Source organism: Vulpes vulpes, chromosome 3, assembly GCF_048418805.1.
Source record: "Vulpes vulpes isolate BD-2025 chromosome 3, VulVul3, whole genome shotgun sequence".
In the NCBI taxonomy this organism is placed as follows: Eukaryota; Metazoa; Chordata; class Mammalia; order Carnivora; family Canidae; genus Vulpes; species Vulpes vulpes.
Window position 1 is genome coordinate 60689788 of NC_132782.1, and position 15022 is coordinate 60704809.

At 36.0% G+C, this 15022-nt stretch overlaps 1 protein-coding gene across 2 annotated transcripts in view; it reads right to left on the minus strand.

Moving 5' to 3' along the window:
- PIK3CA (phosphatidylinositol-4,5-bisphosphate 3-kinase catalytic subunit alpha) overlaps positions 1-15022 on the minus strand; it is an 80587-nt gene that overhangs the window by 33312 nt on the left and 32253 nt on the right. For both annotated transcript variants that reach the window (XM_026007196.2, XM_072752643.1), the window contains exon 2: positions 404-831. In XM_026007196.2, coding sequence (XP_025862981.1) covers positions 404-755 — 352 coding nt within the window. In that variant the 5' untranslated portion in view covers positions 756-831. The remainder of the gene's footprint in view (positions 1-403; positions 832-15022) is intronic.

Below are 15022 nucleotides of genomic sequence, written 5' to 3' on the forward strand. Positions count from 1 at the left end.
GAATACATATAGTAAAGCAAGAATTGACAAAAACTCAAATATTTTTAATATATAATATATGATATATTCAGCAATTTGGAGCAAAGGCAGCAAGCATCCGTGTAATATTTTTAAAAGAGTAACAAAACAAAACTGGGATATAACAAATCTAAGTCGACCTTACAAGATACTTCCTAAAGAAAAATTTATAGGACACTACCAACGTGTTAAAAATAGTTCCTTAGCCAAGTAGGCAAAAAGTACTTTCGATTTGTAATGGTTTTTAATCTCAAAATCTATTTAAGGTTACAAAGGAATTAACTGATTCAGACAGAAATATTTTAGTAATGAGAAAATAGTTAAGTTTCAGAGTTATTTGCTTTTAGAAAAGGACAATGCCATTTAGTAAAAAACTGTGTCATACCAATTTCTCGATTGAGGATCTTTTCTTCTCGGTTGCCTACTGGCTCAATTACTTTTAAAAAGGGTTGAAAAAGCCGAAGGTCACAAAGTCGTCTTGTTTCATCAAAAAATTCTTCCCTTTCTGCTTCTTGGGTAACACTTACGAAAATGTAAGAAGATTCATCTTGAAGAAGTTGATGGAGAGGGTACTTTCTTGCTTCTTTAAATAATTCATGCTTTATAGTTATTAATGTAGCCTCACGGAGGCATTCTAACGTCACTATCATTCCATTTGGTAGTAAACATTCTACTAGGATTCTTGGGGGCATCAAGTGGATGCCCCACAGTTCACCTGATGATGGTCTTGGAGGCATTGTTCTGATCCTTTACAAGTTTTACATATAAAACTATTTTAAAGAATTATATGCGTGGCTGTCCCAAAGCAGAAATCTAAACCAAAGGGAAAAAAAAACAGATGTTAAAAGAAAAACTATAGAAGAATATATTTATGGCATTACTAAATGTAAAAGTTCATTTCCTGTAGTTTGAATTGATTAGGGTATTAATAATTTATCTTAAATATTTTGATGAAGACTCCTGCTTCAAATTAGGCTGAAATAATTGATTCCAAAGCAGGAATTAGAAAAAACACTTGTATTTAATTATGTCTAATAAAATGATTTAATTAAAAACATTTTATTTTAATAGATTTTTTAAAGTCAGGTCTTATCAAGACAGAGCCAAGGCTACAGGGAAGAATGGACAGTTTAAGTTGTAATTGAAGCTAAAATTCCCATCACATATCACCTCTATCATTCTCTTCTATTTTATGGAGCAACAGAATTTGGACTGGAAAAGATCTTTTAGATCATTGGTCCATTTATCTCATTTTAAAGATGAATAAAGGTGAGAGAAGTCAAATCTTCCTTTTCACTCCCTACCTCTACCCTGTGGTAATGAGAAATTGCATGGCTTTGTCTTTTTTCTTAAATTAATCTTTGTGATTTCCTTCTTCCTACTGATTATTGTCTAAGTGGCATCTTAGACCATTCTGCTTTTAAAGTATAATTTACATATATATATTCAACTCAACCACTGAGCCACCCAGGCATCCCATGATGATGAATTTAAATGATCCAACTAGTTTATCAAATAACCCAGGTCTAATTATTCTGACTGAAATGAATTGATCTACACAAATGAGACTCACTGACTCTGTTAGTACATGTTAGTACAATGTTCCAACAGTGTTACTTGTAATATTTTTATAAAACAAAGTATTATGATTTGAACCCCTCATTTTTTAAAGATGTCAACAATCTTGGGGATTCTTTTTTTTTTTAATTGAAGTTCGAGGGCAGCCTGGGTGGCTCAGCAGTTTAGCATTGGCCTTCAGCCCAGGGTGTGATCCTGGAGACCCAGGATCGAGTTCCACGTTGGGCTCCCTGTATGGAGCCTGCTTCTCCCTCTGCCTGTGTCTCTGCCTCTTTCTGTGTGTGTCTCTCATGAACAAATAAATAAAATCTTAAAAAAAAAAAACTGAAGTTTGATTTGCCAACATATAGTAGAACACCCAGTACTTATTATCTTGGGGATTCTTTAGAAGATACTGCAAAACCCATGGAGCCACAAATTTATTTTTTGCTGCTTATGTTTATATTTTCTTCTATTCAGCAAGCTACACTGTAAAGGCATTAAAAAAGGAAAATGAGGGACACTGAAAAAATAAGAAATGAAAGTTAAGCTAGAGAAATGAATCAAAAAGGCCCAGATAACTTATTATATTCGATTATTTTATTAGGCATTGTGGACAACGGTCATAAATGGCACTGTTTATTAACTAAAAATGCACTGGGGCTGTTCTTCAGGACCATGTTAGGTCCTGGGTATATGATAATGAAGACGACAGACATGGCCCTTGCCCTTATAAGGCAAAGTCAAGAGTGTGAAGATTATGGGTTTGTTTGGTACAGGATAATTAAATTCACAGGTAATTAAATCCAGAAACCCATCTTCTCTGACTCCTGTTTGTCATATCTATTAACATCTAATCTATTAACATCTAATCCATCAATTCTATGTCTTGAATCTGTATACTTCACTACCACTCTTAGTACCTTGAGCCAGGCCCCTATTATTTCGTGTCTGGACCAGTGCTACAGCCTACATGGTCTCCGTGGATCTAGGTTTGCCCCCTAGAATCCATCTTTCACCTTACAGTCAGTGTGAGCTAGACAGGGCAATAGGGTCTACTTTGAGCAGACATTTTTACTGTCTCAGTTGCAAACAAGTACTGACAATAGGCTTCAGAGTTTTAATATATGAAGGAGGTGAAAAATAGAAATAGCAAAAATTTCAAGCCTTCCCCCATCTGTAGAAGTACAGAAATCAGTTGGAAGACAATAGAGAATGTAAAACTATTTTTAATAGTTGAAAATGTTTCTTCAAATTTATAAAAGAGGCCCACTGAAGTTATAGGATTTAAAATATAATTATTCTTTTTCCAACACTTCTAAATGAAAATTCATTGGTTAGTAAAAGGACCAGATGGATCAATCTGTGTGCATAATTATAGAAGTGACTTAAGCTAAGCTTTTAAAAACATACCAAAAAATTTGAAGAATGCAAGGGAAATGCCAAATGACTACTTTTAAATGATGATCTGACTGCATAAAAAAGTTCAAATAAAAACAAAACCAAACCACAAGGCACACCAAAACAGCAGCTGTGTTTATAGTTTTCTTTGTTGAATGGCCCTAACAGGTCCATGTTATGGAACCATAGGGGCAACTATTTTATATAATAAGTAACATCTCAGAGTCTCATATGCTCCCTAAGAATTAGCAAAAGAGAAGTATAGTACAGCAGAGAGATTACAGCTTCTAATCTTCATCCTACTATAGTGTATTTATGGTTAACAAACAAGTATTAAATACTCGAGACACACCCTTCTCATTTATTAAGATAATAAATCTGATCATAGCCATAAAACATTTGGAGATCCTGGAAGGCAGGCACCAGTTGGCACCGTGGTAGTACTAAATAGAAGACAGAGGATGCTAACTTTTTAACTTATCTCCTTATGTCAGGCTTTATTCTGTACAAACCATTAGTTAGAGCTCACATGAACAGAAGCATAGAAGAGGCGAATGGAGCTAATGTTACTAGTCAGTATAAATCATGCACTCAGGTGGCAATAATCCTTTCAGGGTAGGTATGATCATTTCACATATGAAGAAACTGAAGGTCAGAGAAGTGAAGTTATTTGCCATCAGTAAATGCTAGATACAGATTTTGAATCCAGGTCTAGATGATTTCAAAGTATAAATATACTATAACCATGGGGCTATTTGGGCTTCAGTTATGGCCAGGTAATACTCACTGGTGGTGAATAAGGAAATGGGCTCTAAGGTTAGACTGGATTAAAATTCTTGCTGCCTTAGTAAACAGCTGTCTTGTGCAGTTTAATTCATCTCACTGAACTTCATTCTCCCTACCGGTTTTGTTAAGTTGGGATAATGGCAGAAAATTCTTCAGACTGTTGTATTAGATGAGATAATATACGAAAAACATGTACATAGCAAAGAGATTGGCATACGGTAAGGATTCAATAAATGTTTTTTTTTTTTTTTTTTTGGATTCAATAAATGTTAAATATTATTAGTAGACCCTCACTACCTTTTCAAGTTATTACAAATTATCCTGGGCTAGTACCAGACAGGGATGGGAAAAAGAGGTTTGAGTTCTTTTACAGAGGGAGGCAAGTAAATAAGGAGCCTTATAAAGCTGTGCTAGTTTCAAGAACTGAACTTTGAAGGTAGTACTGGAAATGCAAGGCTCACTTCCAAGTCTGGAATATTGGACTGAGTGGCTCAGAGGCTGGTACTTTTGCAGCTGTGTCTAGTTCCCTGGACTCCTAATATTCCTATCTAAATGGTACATCCGTGTACACCTTACATAAGGAATCCTTTGCTAACCCCTCTGCTTTTTTTGGAGAAACATCTACTTGTGCTGGGCTCTAAGCTAAAAATGCTATGAAAACTAAGGTAAAGAGGTAAAATCTAGTTTATTGGGGGAATGAAAGACAAGAACTTTGACAGTGGAAAATCATTATACGACAGAATGTACTTTGAAAAGCCACAGGAAATCTCCAACTGCTTGAGGTTAGGGAAGGCACAGAGAGGGAATATTTAAGTAGAATATTATAGATTAGTAGGGATCTTGCGGGGAAGGTTAGGGGTAGCTTGGACATGGGGGAACTAGATGAGGAAAGCGTCTTAGATTGCTACAAGAGTATACGTGCAAAGTCACAGACCATGAAAGAACACAGCCTGTTACCAGCAATAGAAGTTGTTTTTCATTACTTGAGGAAGTGCATGGGAATAGGTAAAGTGTGTGGCAAGGAGGGAGAGGGGAGAAGTAGGTAGGGGCCAGAAAGATAGGTGGATTCCTTGTTAAGGAGTATGAATTTTACGTAGTATGTGTAAGGAAAGAGAATCTTCTGAAGTATTTTGAGGAAAAGAATGACAACATTTTTTTCGTGATTTTAAATTTCAGATTTTTAAAAAGTATTTCTCTTCAAATACAGGATATAGTTAAGTTAGCATTAAACCAAGGTGTTAAAATGGTATCTTCCCAATTCCCCTAATTTGGAAAAAAAAAAATCCCTAAGTCAGCAAATATACATATGTAACATTTTAAATAAAAGGACCTTTACACGATAGAAGAAATTAAATGCTGATAAAGAAGGTGGAATTATCCAAATGTAAGTGCATAATTTATTTACAAAGAGAAGGAATTTATTTGAAAAGCAATAGAGGGGAATAAATCTATAAGATTAATAAAATAAATAAATAAATAAAATCTCTAAATAAAATCAACAAATAAAATCTCTAAAAAAAATAATTCTATGATCTGATTACTCTCCTTAAATATTAAAATCTCTTAATAAAATCCTTAAAATCTCTAAATAAAATAAACAAATAAAATCTCTAAAAAAATAATTCTATGATCTGATTACTCTCCTTAAATATTAATCTATAAGATTAATATTTAAAATAATCTCTGCCATTGACAGTTTGAAGTCACAAAAATGTATTTACTAAAAATAAAATACTTTAGGATTAAGTACTACTCTATTGGCTTTTTTTCTTTTCTTTTCTTTACAAACCCTTGTGTTGAGGGCTGACTTTCCATAAATTGCAGCGAGGAAGCTGCTCTGCTACATGGAAAACCCTGACTCAGAAGCAGCGTCTACCAATGGTTTAGCACTAGATTCCCCATAAATGTGTACTGAGTAACCTGTGAGGGGCAGCCCCCTTTCTGACCATGCCCCATTTCCTGGGATGAGCGGCTCTGCTGCATATGAGGTCCCAAACTTGACACTCCTGGGCTTTGGAGTTCAGAATGCCAGAAATATTCATATACTGAAAAATTACAACTATTCAGGCAGGACTCTTAGGAAATAAATTGGTTTTGCTTATTCTAATTTTTTATATATCTAAACATAAACTATTTCAACTGGGGTGGTCCTGCTTTCTTAAAAGAGTATATATAACTCACAATTTACCCTTTTCTTGATGAGTTAACAGTCCTCATTATTAAACCAATTACTGTGCTATTCTGAAACACAATACAGCAAAGCACTTCAGTATTATTGAAGAGTCTGAGTGTATTTTTGGCCCTATCCTCAATGACCCCAGGACAGAGATAGTGCTTTTTAAAATGTTCCCATTGGGGAGTGCCTGGGTGGCTCAATCAGTTAAGCATCTGCCTTCGGCTCAGGTCAAGATCCCAGGGTTCTGGGATGGAGTCCTGCAGCAGGCTCCTTGCTCAGCAGGGAGTCTGCTTCTCCCTCTGCCCCTCCCCCAACTTGTGCTGATTTCATAAATAAATAAATAAATAAATAAATAAATAAATAAATAAAATCTTTAAAAAGAATAAAGTAAAATGTCCCTATCTCCTTGTTTTCCAGTAGTCAACGGTCACTTCTCTGCTGTGGCCAGTCGGCCTCCTTTTCTTCAGTTACTCATTTCTAGTCAGCATCAACACCGACTACCATTTTATAACAGTCTCAAGACTAGAGAACAACAGACCAAATTATGATATCAAAGCCTCTGCTGTACAAACTTAGGAGCACAACATATGTAACAGATACCTTGCTGGTCACAGATTTTGTTTACTTCCTTGTTCTGGTGTTAACATGACTGTTAAAAATTACTGTGTTTGGGCAGAAGGCACTGAAAGTCTTTGGTTCTTAGAAGGCCTGAACCCACATTCATTTCCTCTTTAGGGGTAGGTCTGCATTAGCAGTCCTAGTGAGGGCAATAGTACTGGTCAGCTGGAGTAAAGACAACTTTAAGCAAAATAAGCAGCAGAAATGAACAGTAAAAAAATAGTCTCAGAATCTTCATTGTCACTTGACTTTTACAAGTTGAGGGTTTCTTAATTCACTGGACAATTTAACTTAAACATCTAATGTGTACTCTTTCAGTTCAAGATGACATTTTAATAATTTGTTAAGTCCTAAATTCAAAGTCTTTCCCCGCTTATGATAATAGAACAGTATTTTCAGATTTCACTATTTAGGGCAAAAATTGGCAAACTATGGCCCACATGCCAAATCCAGCTCACCACCTGTTTTTGTAAATATATTTAAATGGGAACCCAGCCAATAAATTGTGTTCACATATTGTCAATGATGCTTTCTCACTACAACAGTAGAGTTGAGCAGATGCTAGAGACACCATGTGGCTTAGAACATTTAATATCTGGTCTTTTACAGAAAAAGTTTATTGGCTTTTGGTAAGGTATCAGAATTACCCAATATATCAACCTGCGAATTTTCTTTTTTTTTTTTTAAGATTTATTTATTTATTTATTCATGATAGACAGAGAGAGAGAGAGAGAGAGAGAGAGAGAGAGGCAGAGACACAGGAGGAGGGAGAAGCAGGCTCCATGCTGGGAGCCCGACGTGGGACTCGATCCCGGGATTCCAGGATTGTGCCCTGGGCCAAAGGCAGGCACTAAGCCGCTGAGCCACCCAGGGATCCCCTTACTTTTTTTTTTAAAGATTTATTTGGGAAAGAGTATACATGAGCGTGAGCAGGAGGAGGGGCAGAGGGAGAGGGAAAGGGAGAATCTCAAGCAGACTCTCTGCTGAGCACAGAGCCCTACATGGGGGTCAATCTCAGGACCCTAAGATCACGATCTGAGCTGAAACCAAGAGTCTGATGCTTAATGATTGAGCCACCCAGGCAACCTCAACTGGAGAATTTTCTAAGTGCACATGGCTTAATAAGCCAAAATTTGTTAAAATAAGCAGCTTGTGTTTTTTAGATATCTATATACCACAAATACAGAGGCTTTTATAAGTATTTACTGAATGAACAAAAGTCTTACAAATGCTTATTTATTATTTAACTGATACATTTAACCAAAGTTATTTGATTTAATGGACATATTTACAAATGAGTATATTTAGATATATGTTGACAAGATATTTTCCACCCTCTTTCTCTGAGAGGTCAACTGGAAAACATTAACATTTAGTTTGTTGATAACTCAGTTGTATCTGTTTGCTCATTAACTAGAAAATATGCTTTCCTGGTTATTTTTAAATTACCAAATGAATCCTTACTTTAGTCTGATTTAGAACAAAATAAAAAACTTGCCTCTGTACTTGCTACAGAAATAACATGATTAAAATCTTGATTAATAATTCTATGATCTGGGGCACCTGGGTGGCTCAATGGTTGAGTGTCTGCCTTAGGCTCAGGGCGTGATACCGGGGTCCTGCTCCTTTTCTCTATGTCTCCGCCTCTCTCCCCCTGTGTCTCTCATGAATAAATACAAATAAAATCTCTAAAAAAAATAATTCTATGATCTGATTACTCTCCTTAAAAGTTATTTTAAATCCTTCCAGTTAATTACTCCCTTTCTTAATGTTACTAGCCTCTTACATATATATGATTGTACCTTAATACATTCTTAATATCTATTATGTACTATCTATTATCTATTATCCTTGTTTGACTTACTACTAACTTTTCCAGGATGGAGTCTCCTTTGGCACACTTACAGTCCTAGAGCATAAGAAGTAAGTAGGAAAACTAAATTGTTGAAGTTATCCCAGGGAAAAACCCAGGGCCTGAAACAAGTAATAGAAGAAAGAGATGGAAGAAGACACTTTATAAATGGAAATCAAAAGCACTGAGAGACTAACTGGATTTGAAGGATAAGAAGCATAATTTTAAAATATTCCACTGCAGTGGAAATGCATTGGAAGGCAAGCGTTTTTTGTACAATTTTTCATGAGCCCCAGTTTGGGCCTCTAAAATTCTCTTCTTCCAAGAGTCACTGAGCTGTTGTTGGAGTGAGTCCAAAGGGACAGCTGTAATATACACTAATGCTGGAAGGATGCATTTTATCCACTTTCTTTCAAAATGCTGTCCTTCACTGACCTTTACAAGCCGACCATGAAAAAACAGATTTAACTCATTCTCTTAGTTATTCAGAGAGAGACCTTAACAAGTTTAGGGTGGAAAAATAGAGTTCTCATGACCGGTATGTAGAAAATTCAAATTCCTTTAGAAGGAGATAGAATTCGTTTTCACTACTAAATTCATAGTGCTGTGAAATACACTTCAGAGATTTAAAAATACATTTTAGAGATTTAATCATTTATTTAAAATAAACGTTCCCAAATATGAGATTCATTGATGGGCTTAGAAAGGGCCTGTGCTAATGGATTTTTTTTTTTAATTTTATGATAGTCACAGAGAGAGAGAGAGAGAGAGAGACAGAGAGACAGAGAGACAGAGAGACAGAGAGACAGAGAGACAGAGACACAGGCAGAGGGAGAAGCAGGCTCCATGCACCGGGAGCCCGACGTGGGACTCGATCCAGGGTCTCCAGGATCGTGCCCTGGGCCAAAGGCAGGTGCTAAACCGCTGCGCCACCCAGGGATCCCCTAATGGATTTTTTTTAAAATGACAAACAATTAAGGTCTAAGTTAGTAACATCTACATCAGCGCAGACTATTTTAGAAAATATTTTATTTCTTTATTCTGAGAGAGAAAGAGAGAGAGAGAGAGAGGGAGCATGCGCACGTGCTCGCATTAGCTGGGGGCGGGGTGGAGCAAGCCAGACTCCTCACTGGGTAGGGAGTCCAATGCAGGGCTCCATCCCAGGACTCTGAGATCATGACCTGAGCCAAAGGCAGACACTTACTTAACTCACTGAACCACCCAGGTGCCCTGGTAGACTTTTGATTATCAATAAATGTGAACAAGTACTTTATTAATAAGGTGGGTTAAAACAATCCAGTGTGACTAGCAGAATCAAATAGGGTAAACAAGCATAAGATGCATTACTGAAGTATAGATTAAAATATACTTGATCTTAGATTATTAAATAATGAATTTAAATTTAATATTTTATATAGATAGGTAAAGAAACATTACCAAATCTCAAAATACACAGTCACTAATTTTCTCAATTTGAACTTTAAAAATTCAAATTTTAGTGTGATAAAATTTCTTAAAATTTAAACTCAAAAGGAGACTAAATATTAAGATAGAGGTGATGGTTAGAGAGGATTATGAGGAAGAGTAAACGTAGTTAAGGTAGAAAATACAACAAAAGATATTTCACAATATCATACAATTTAATAAGACAAATGACTCCACAGTAATGTAGAGTTTTCCAGGAAATACTTCTTTTCTCTTTGTGAGAGAGTCAAGGCAGGGTATCATAGCTTCACATAAAATAAGGAGCAGGCAGTCAAACAAAAGTCAATGGTAAATTAGGCAATTCTAGAAACTCCATTTAGATCAAGATGGCAGTATTTGGTAAGTCATGATTTCAAAATATAGAACTGAAAGAACGACTAGTACTTCAAATGAAAAATACATTAATATTTTGCTTTATTCAGTAGAATACTTTTGCTCTACTTCCTTGATTCCTCCTTATTAATCAGCCCACCTTATGACTGATGGCATATATTGATAAGACAGGTGGATAGAATTAAGGGTACCTTCTTCTGTCCCAAAAAAGGGACAAAGCTAATGATTCCATAAAGAGAATCTAACGAGTGACTTGAGCTTTAACATCTTAATACCTGGAACAAATAATCAATGGACCTGAAAACATTTTGGAAACCTCGACATTTTTTCAACTATGGTATTATTCAGTGTTTAGCAGCAAAGAAAACAACATATGAGCCCAATCTAGTTCTATGGGTAGAGCAGAAATGATCTAACCAGTGTTTCTGCTTTGGTTCAGATCACTACTCCATCATCCTCAGCTCTACCAACTCTATGGAGAACAATGCAATTCTCTCTCTCTCTTTTTTAAAGATTTTACTTATTTGAGAGAGAGTGGGGTGGTAGGAGTGGAGGGAGGGATAGTGAGAAAGAGTCCTAAGCAGACTTTGCACTGAGTGTGGAGCTTGACACAGGGCTCGATCTCACAACCCTGAAATCATGTCCTAGGCCGAAACCAAGAGTCCATTGCCTAACCAACTGCACCCACTGAGGTGTCCCAAGAGAACTCTGCAATTCTTTATTTTTTTCTTTTTAAAGATTTTATTTATTCAAGAGCGACACAGAGAGAGAGAGAGAGACAGAGACAGAGACAGAGACACAGGTAGAGGGAGACACAGGCTCCACTCAGGGAGCCTGACGTGGGACTCTATCCTGGGACCCGAGAATCACGCCCTGGGCCGAAGGCAGGCGCTTAACCGCTGAGCCACCCAGGGATCCCCGAACTCTGCAATTCTTTAGACTTCTCCAGGAGTTACGTTATTTGCACAAAGTGAATAAAAACAGTTACTACCTCACAGTGATTGATGAGTTAAATGAAATAATACATGTTAAATCCTAGCATAATGCCTGGAGCATGGAAATTCAATAAAGGTTCCCTCTCATCTATGGGACCCATGCTATCTAGATCCATGGGTCCAGAAAGGAGCCAGAACTTTATTGTTTCAGGCTTATTTTATTTTATTTTATTTTTTTAATTTTTTATTTATTTAATGATAGTCACAGAGAGAGAGAGAGAGGCAGAGACACAGGCGGAGGGAGAAGCAGGCTCCACGCACCGGGAGCCTGACGTGGGATTCGATCCCGGGTCTCCAGGATCGCACCCTGGGCCAAAGGCAGGCGCCAAACCGCTGCGCCACCCAGGGATCCCGCAGGCTTATTTTATTTTAAAGATTTTATTTATTTATTCATGAGAGACACAGAGAGAGAGGCAGAGACACAGGCAGAGGGAAGACTAGGCTCCATTCAGGGAGCCTGATACGGGACTCGATCCCGAAACTCCAGGATCACACCCTGAGTCGAAGGCAGACACTCAACCACTGAGCTACCCAGGCATCCCATCAGGCTTATTTTATAATTATTAAAAAATTTTTTTATGCAGAATACTTTACTTATGTATTTGAAATCTGTATAAATGTCTTTGTCCTCATCTTTAGATTTGTCTCTGTATTCTTACTGAACTGCAAAATCCCTAAAGGATGAGGCCTGTATCTGTTTTTTTTTTTTTTTAAAGATTTTATTAATTTATTTAAGAGAGCAGGCACATGAGCAGGGAGAGAGGTAGAGGGAGAGGAGAAGCAGACTGCCTGCTGAGTGTGGAGCCCTATGGGGCTTGATCCTAGGACCCTGAGACCATGACCAGAGCCCAAGTCAGATGTTTAACTGACTGAGCCACCCCAGTGCCCCTGAGGTCTGTATCTGTTTAACTCAGTTTACATTCTCAACAGAGCATAAGCATCAAATGGACATCTGATATATTTCAATAATGATAAAACATTAAAATAATCAAATATAAGTCAACAAGACATAAGAAAATGGCAGAAATATGTACAAAAATTCTTATGCTAGAATTATGCTATTCATTATTTGTAAAATCTACTTCTTTTTATGTATACATAAGATTATACTGGCTTTCTTATCTAAAGAAAAAGGAAATGCAATGAGTGAAAGAAATAAAAATGCAAAGTCATAGTAACAAATATTTTGGCCCTTGAACTGAAAAAAATAATGATCAGTTAGTTAAAGAGAGAAGTGAAAGGGTATTACATAGACCATACCACTGATTTTTCTCTTCATTAAAAAAAAAAAGTTTTTAAATATTTGGTTTGATTGCAGATAAGAAGAAATGGTCTTTTTTGGGCTAAAAACCAACAACACAGCTCATCTTCTACATTAAGTAATATAATATTTGGTTCACTGAAGCAATACTTAAAGAAAGGAAATTTGGTATAATATGGAGAGTAACTTTTTAATGAGAAAAAAAAAACTTCCCTTGTAAATTGTTACAAACTAGTATCTTTTATGTAAAGAGAGAAATGACCCTAAGGTCTTTAAATTTTATAGCTGTATCTACATCTTGGAGGGCCAAGAAAATACTTCAACAAGACAGGGAAAACAGAACCCCAGTTATACACCTGGTTGCTTCCATGAAAATTTAACCAATATGAGACCAATGAAGGGATAGGCAAACTCAGCATGGAAGAAAGGAAATGCAAAATACAGAGGAGTTCTTGAAGTGTTACTCCAATTTTCTCCTAAGCAAACATTTTAGCTCCCAGGGAACATAAAGAGAAGAGGTGCTGAAAGCTTAAACTTTTACAAATAAGGTTATAAGCTTACTTAAGTTTATAATCAAACTTATTACTGATGATAACCAAAATATGGGGCTCATAGTCCTTTGTAATTTCCCTTTACAAATGAGACTCACATCCCATATACTTTAGGAACAAAAGCAATTTATTATATGGTATTGCATAGATCTTGTCAACCACACGGTTTCTTTCTTGATTGACAGGTTAAGGAACAAAGTATAAAAGGGTTCCACTTTCATTTTAAAATCAGGATGAAAACTAACTTTCCCCTGTTTTTCTTTCAAAAGCCGGTGGGCTTCACCAAAAATAACTTCATTCTTTCTTGACTTAAAGAAGCTAAAAATCAACCATCCTGGACTTGGTTGATTTGTAAAATTGTTATTTTCTGGCTGCTAGTGATTCATGGAGAAAGAAGAAAAAAAAAAAAGAGTAGATCATCTAGGTCCTAGCTAGATAAATTCATTGAAAAGTTTAAGAATATCTAGATTAGACATCTTAAATAAGAATATCTAGAGAAAGGTAAGATTTTTTTCTGGTACAGTGTAATGCCTTTATAAGCCTTTCTTTGTCTTTGAATACCTTAACAATCTCCTTCCAGTCTGCCTGCCACTATGGGTGAGGGTGGATGAACTTCTGGATAACACCTGTTTCATACTATTCCATTCTATTCAGCAAGAATGAACAGCTACATTATTTCCTTATATAATGGGATGAAGACACAGTTTAATTACTATGGGAACTTCTAATCAAGTACTATTCCTTCTGCTGGTAGCTCTCTAGTTTCTAGATGCATTAAAACTTGTTTGCACTCCACTGATTAACCGTGTGGTCTTTCTTGACAATGATGAAAAGATGAGTCTTATACTGCCATTATAAAGTGAAACTAGAGTTAGCTATAGATTTCTCAGTAGATTCAATTGTTCTCTCTTCCTTGTACAGAACAGGTAGTTTGTGTCCAGAATGAAAAAACAATCCCCAAATCCCCTATTTTATCAAATAGTCAATGTTCAGTCTAGTCCAGTCCAACAGGGAGAGCTACCTTTGACTGGAGGTACTAGCAGACACAGTATATTCACCTAATTGAATCCAGACATATTTCATAGAAGGTCTCCTTGCTTTGGAGTATTATTTTCATTTTTGACCAACTCAACATTCTAAATTCAAAATCTGCCATCTGCTCCATTTTCTGGCAATAACAGAATAGTTTAGTATTCAATAGTAACGGTGAAAAAACTCCACTGCAAGTAATTATGACCAACTTTAATAGTGATTTATCATCATTCAATATTTGATCTCTGATAAAAGGGCTATTTCATTAAAGTGAAATTTGAAGTAATGTCCAATAGCTGTTTGGAAAGCAAAGGAACACACATCTCTCAGAAGTGCAATCAGAGAGAGAGGAGCTTAATTTCAGCATTAGCATCACCTAGCCAAGATGTGAACAGGAGAGTTCTATGAGTGATAGCAACAACAATGTAGAGGCATGTAAGTACAAATAATTTATAAATCAATTTTTTAAAAGCCAGTACAATATGGGCATGGTACTTCAGAATCCACTTAATGATGAGAGAGAAATATTAGTAGATGGTCTTTACTTTGCCTTTTTAAACATTTACTGTTCACTTACTTAATACGGTATAATGTGCCTTTATCTGGGATGCTATAGTTACTAGACCTTAAAATGAGAGCAATGAGAATGACAAACTGAAATGGGTGTAATTGTGTAAAAATAGTAACATAAGTGTTCAATAGATAGAATATTTCTATTTTATTTATTGATGTTCAATGTCATCTGTTGACCACATTTATTATAAACCATAAATTACCTTGTAATAATTAAGTTAAAGTGCTTCCTTAGAAAATGTAACAACTGACAAGAACTTGTAAATCAGTTATTTAACCTAAGTTATTAAATTGTCTATTATCCCAACAACTGCTTCACACATTACAATTTATTAGGTAATCTTGCTGAAATTAAAATCAAGGCACAGAGTGAGTTGTAAGAAA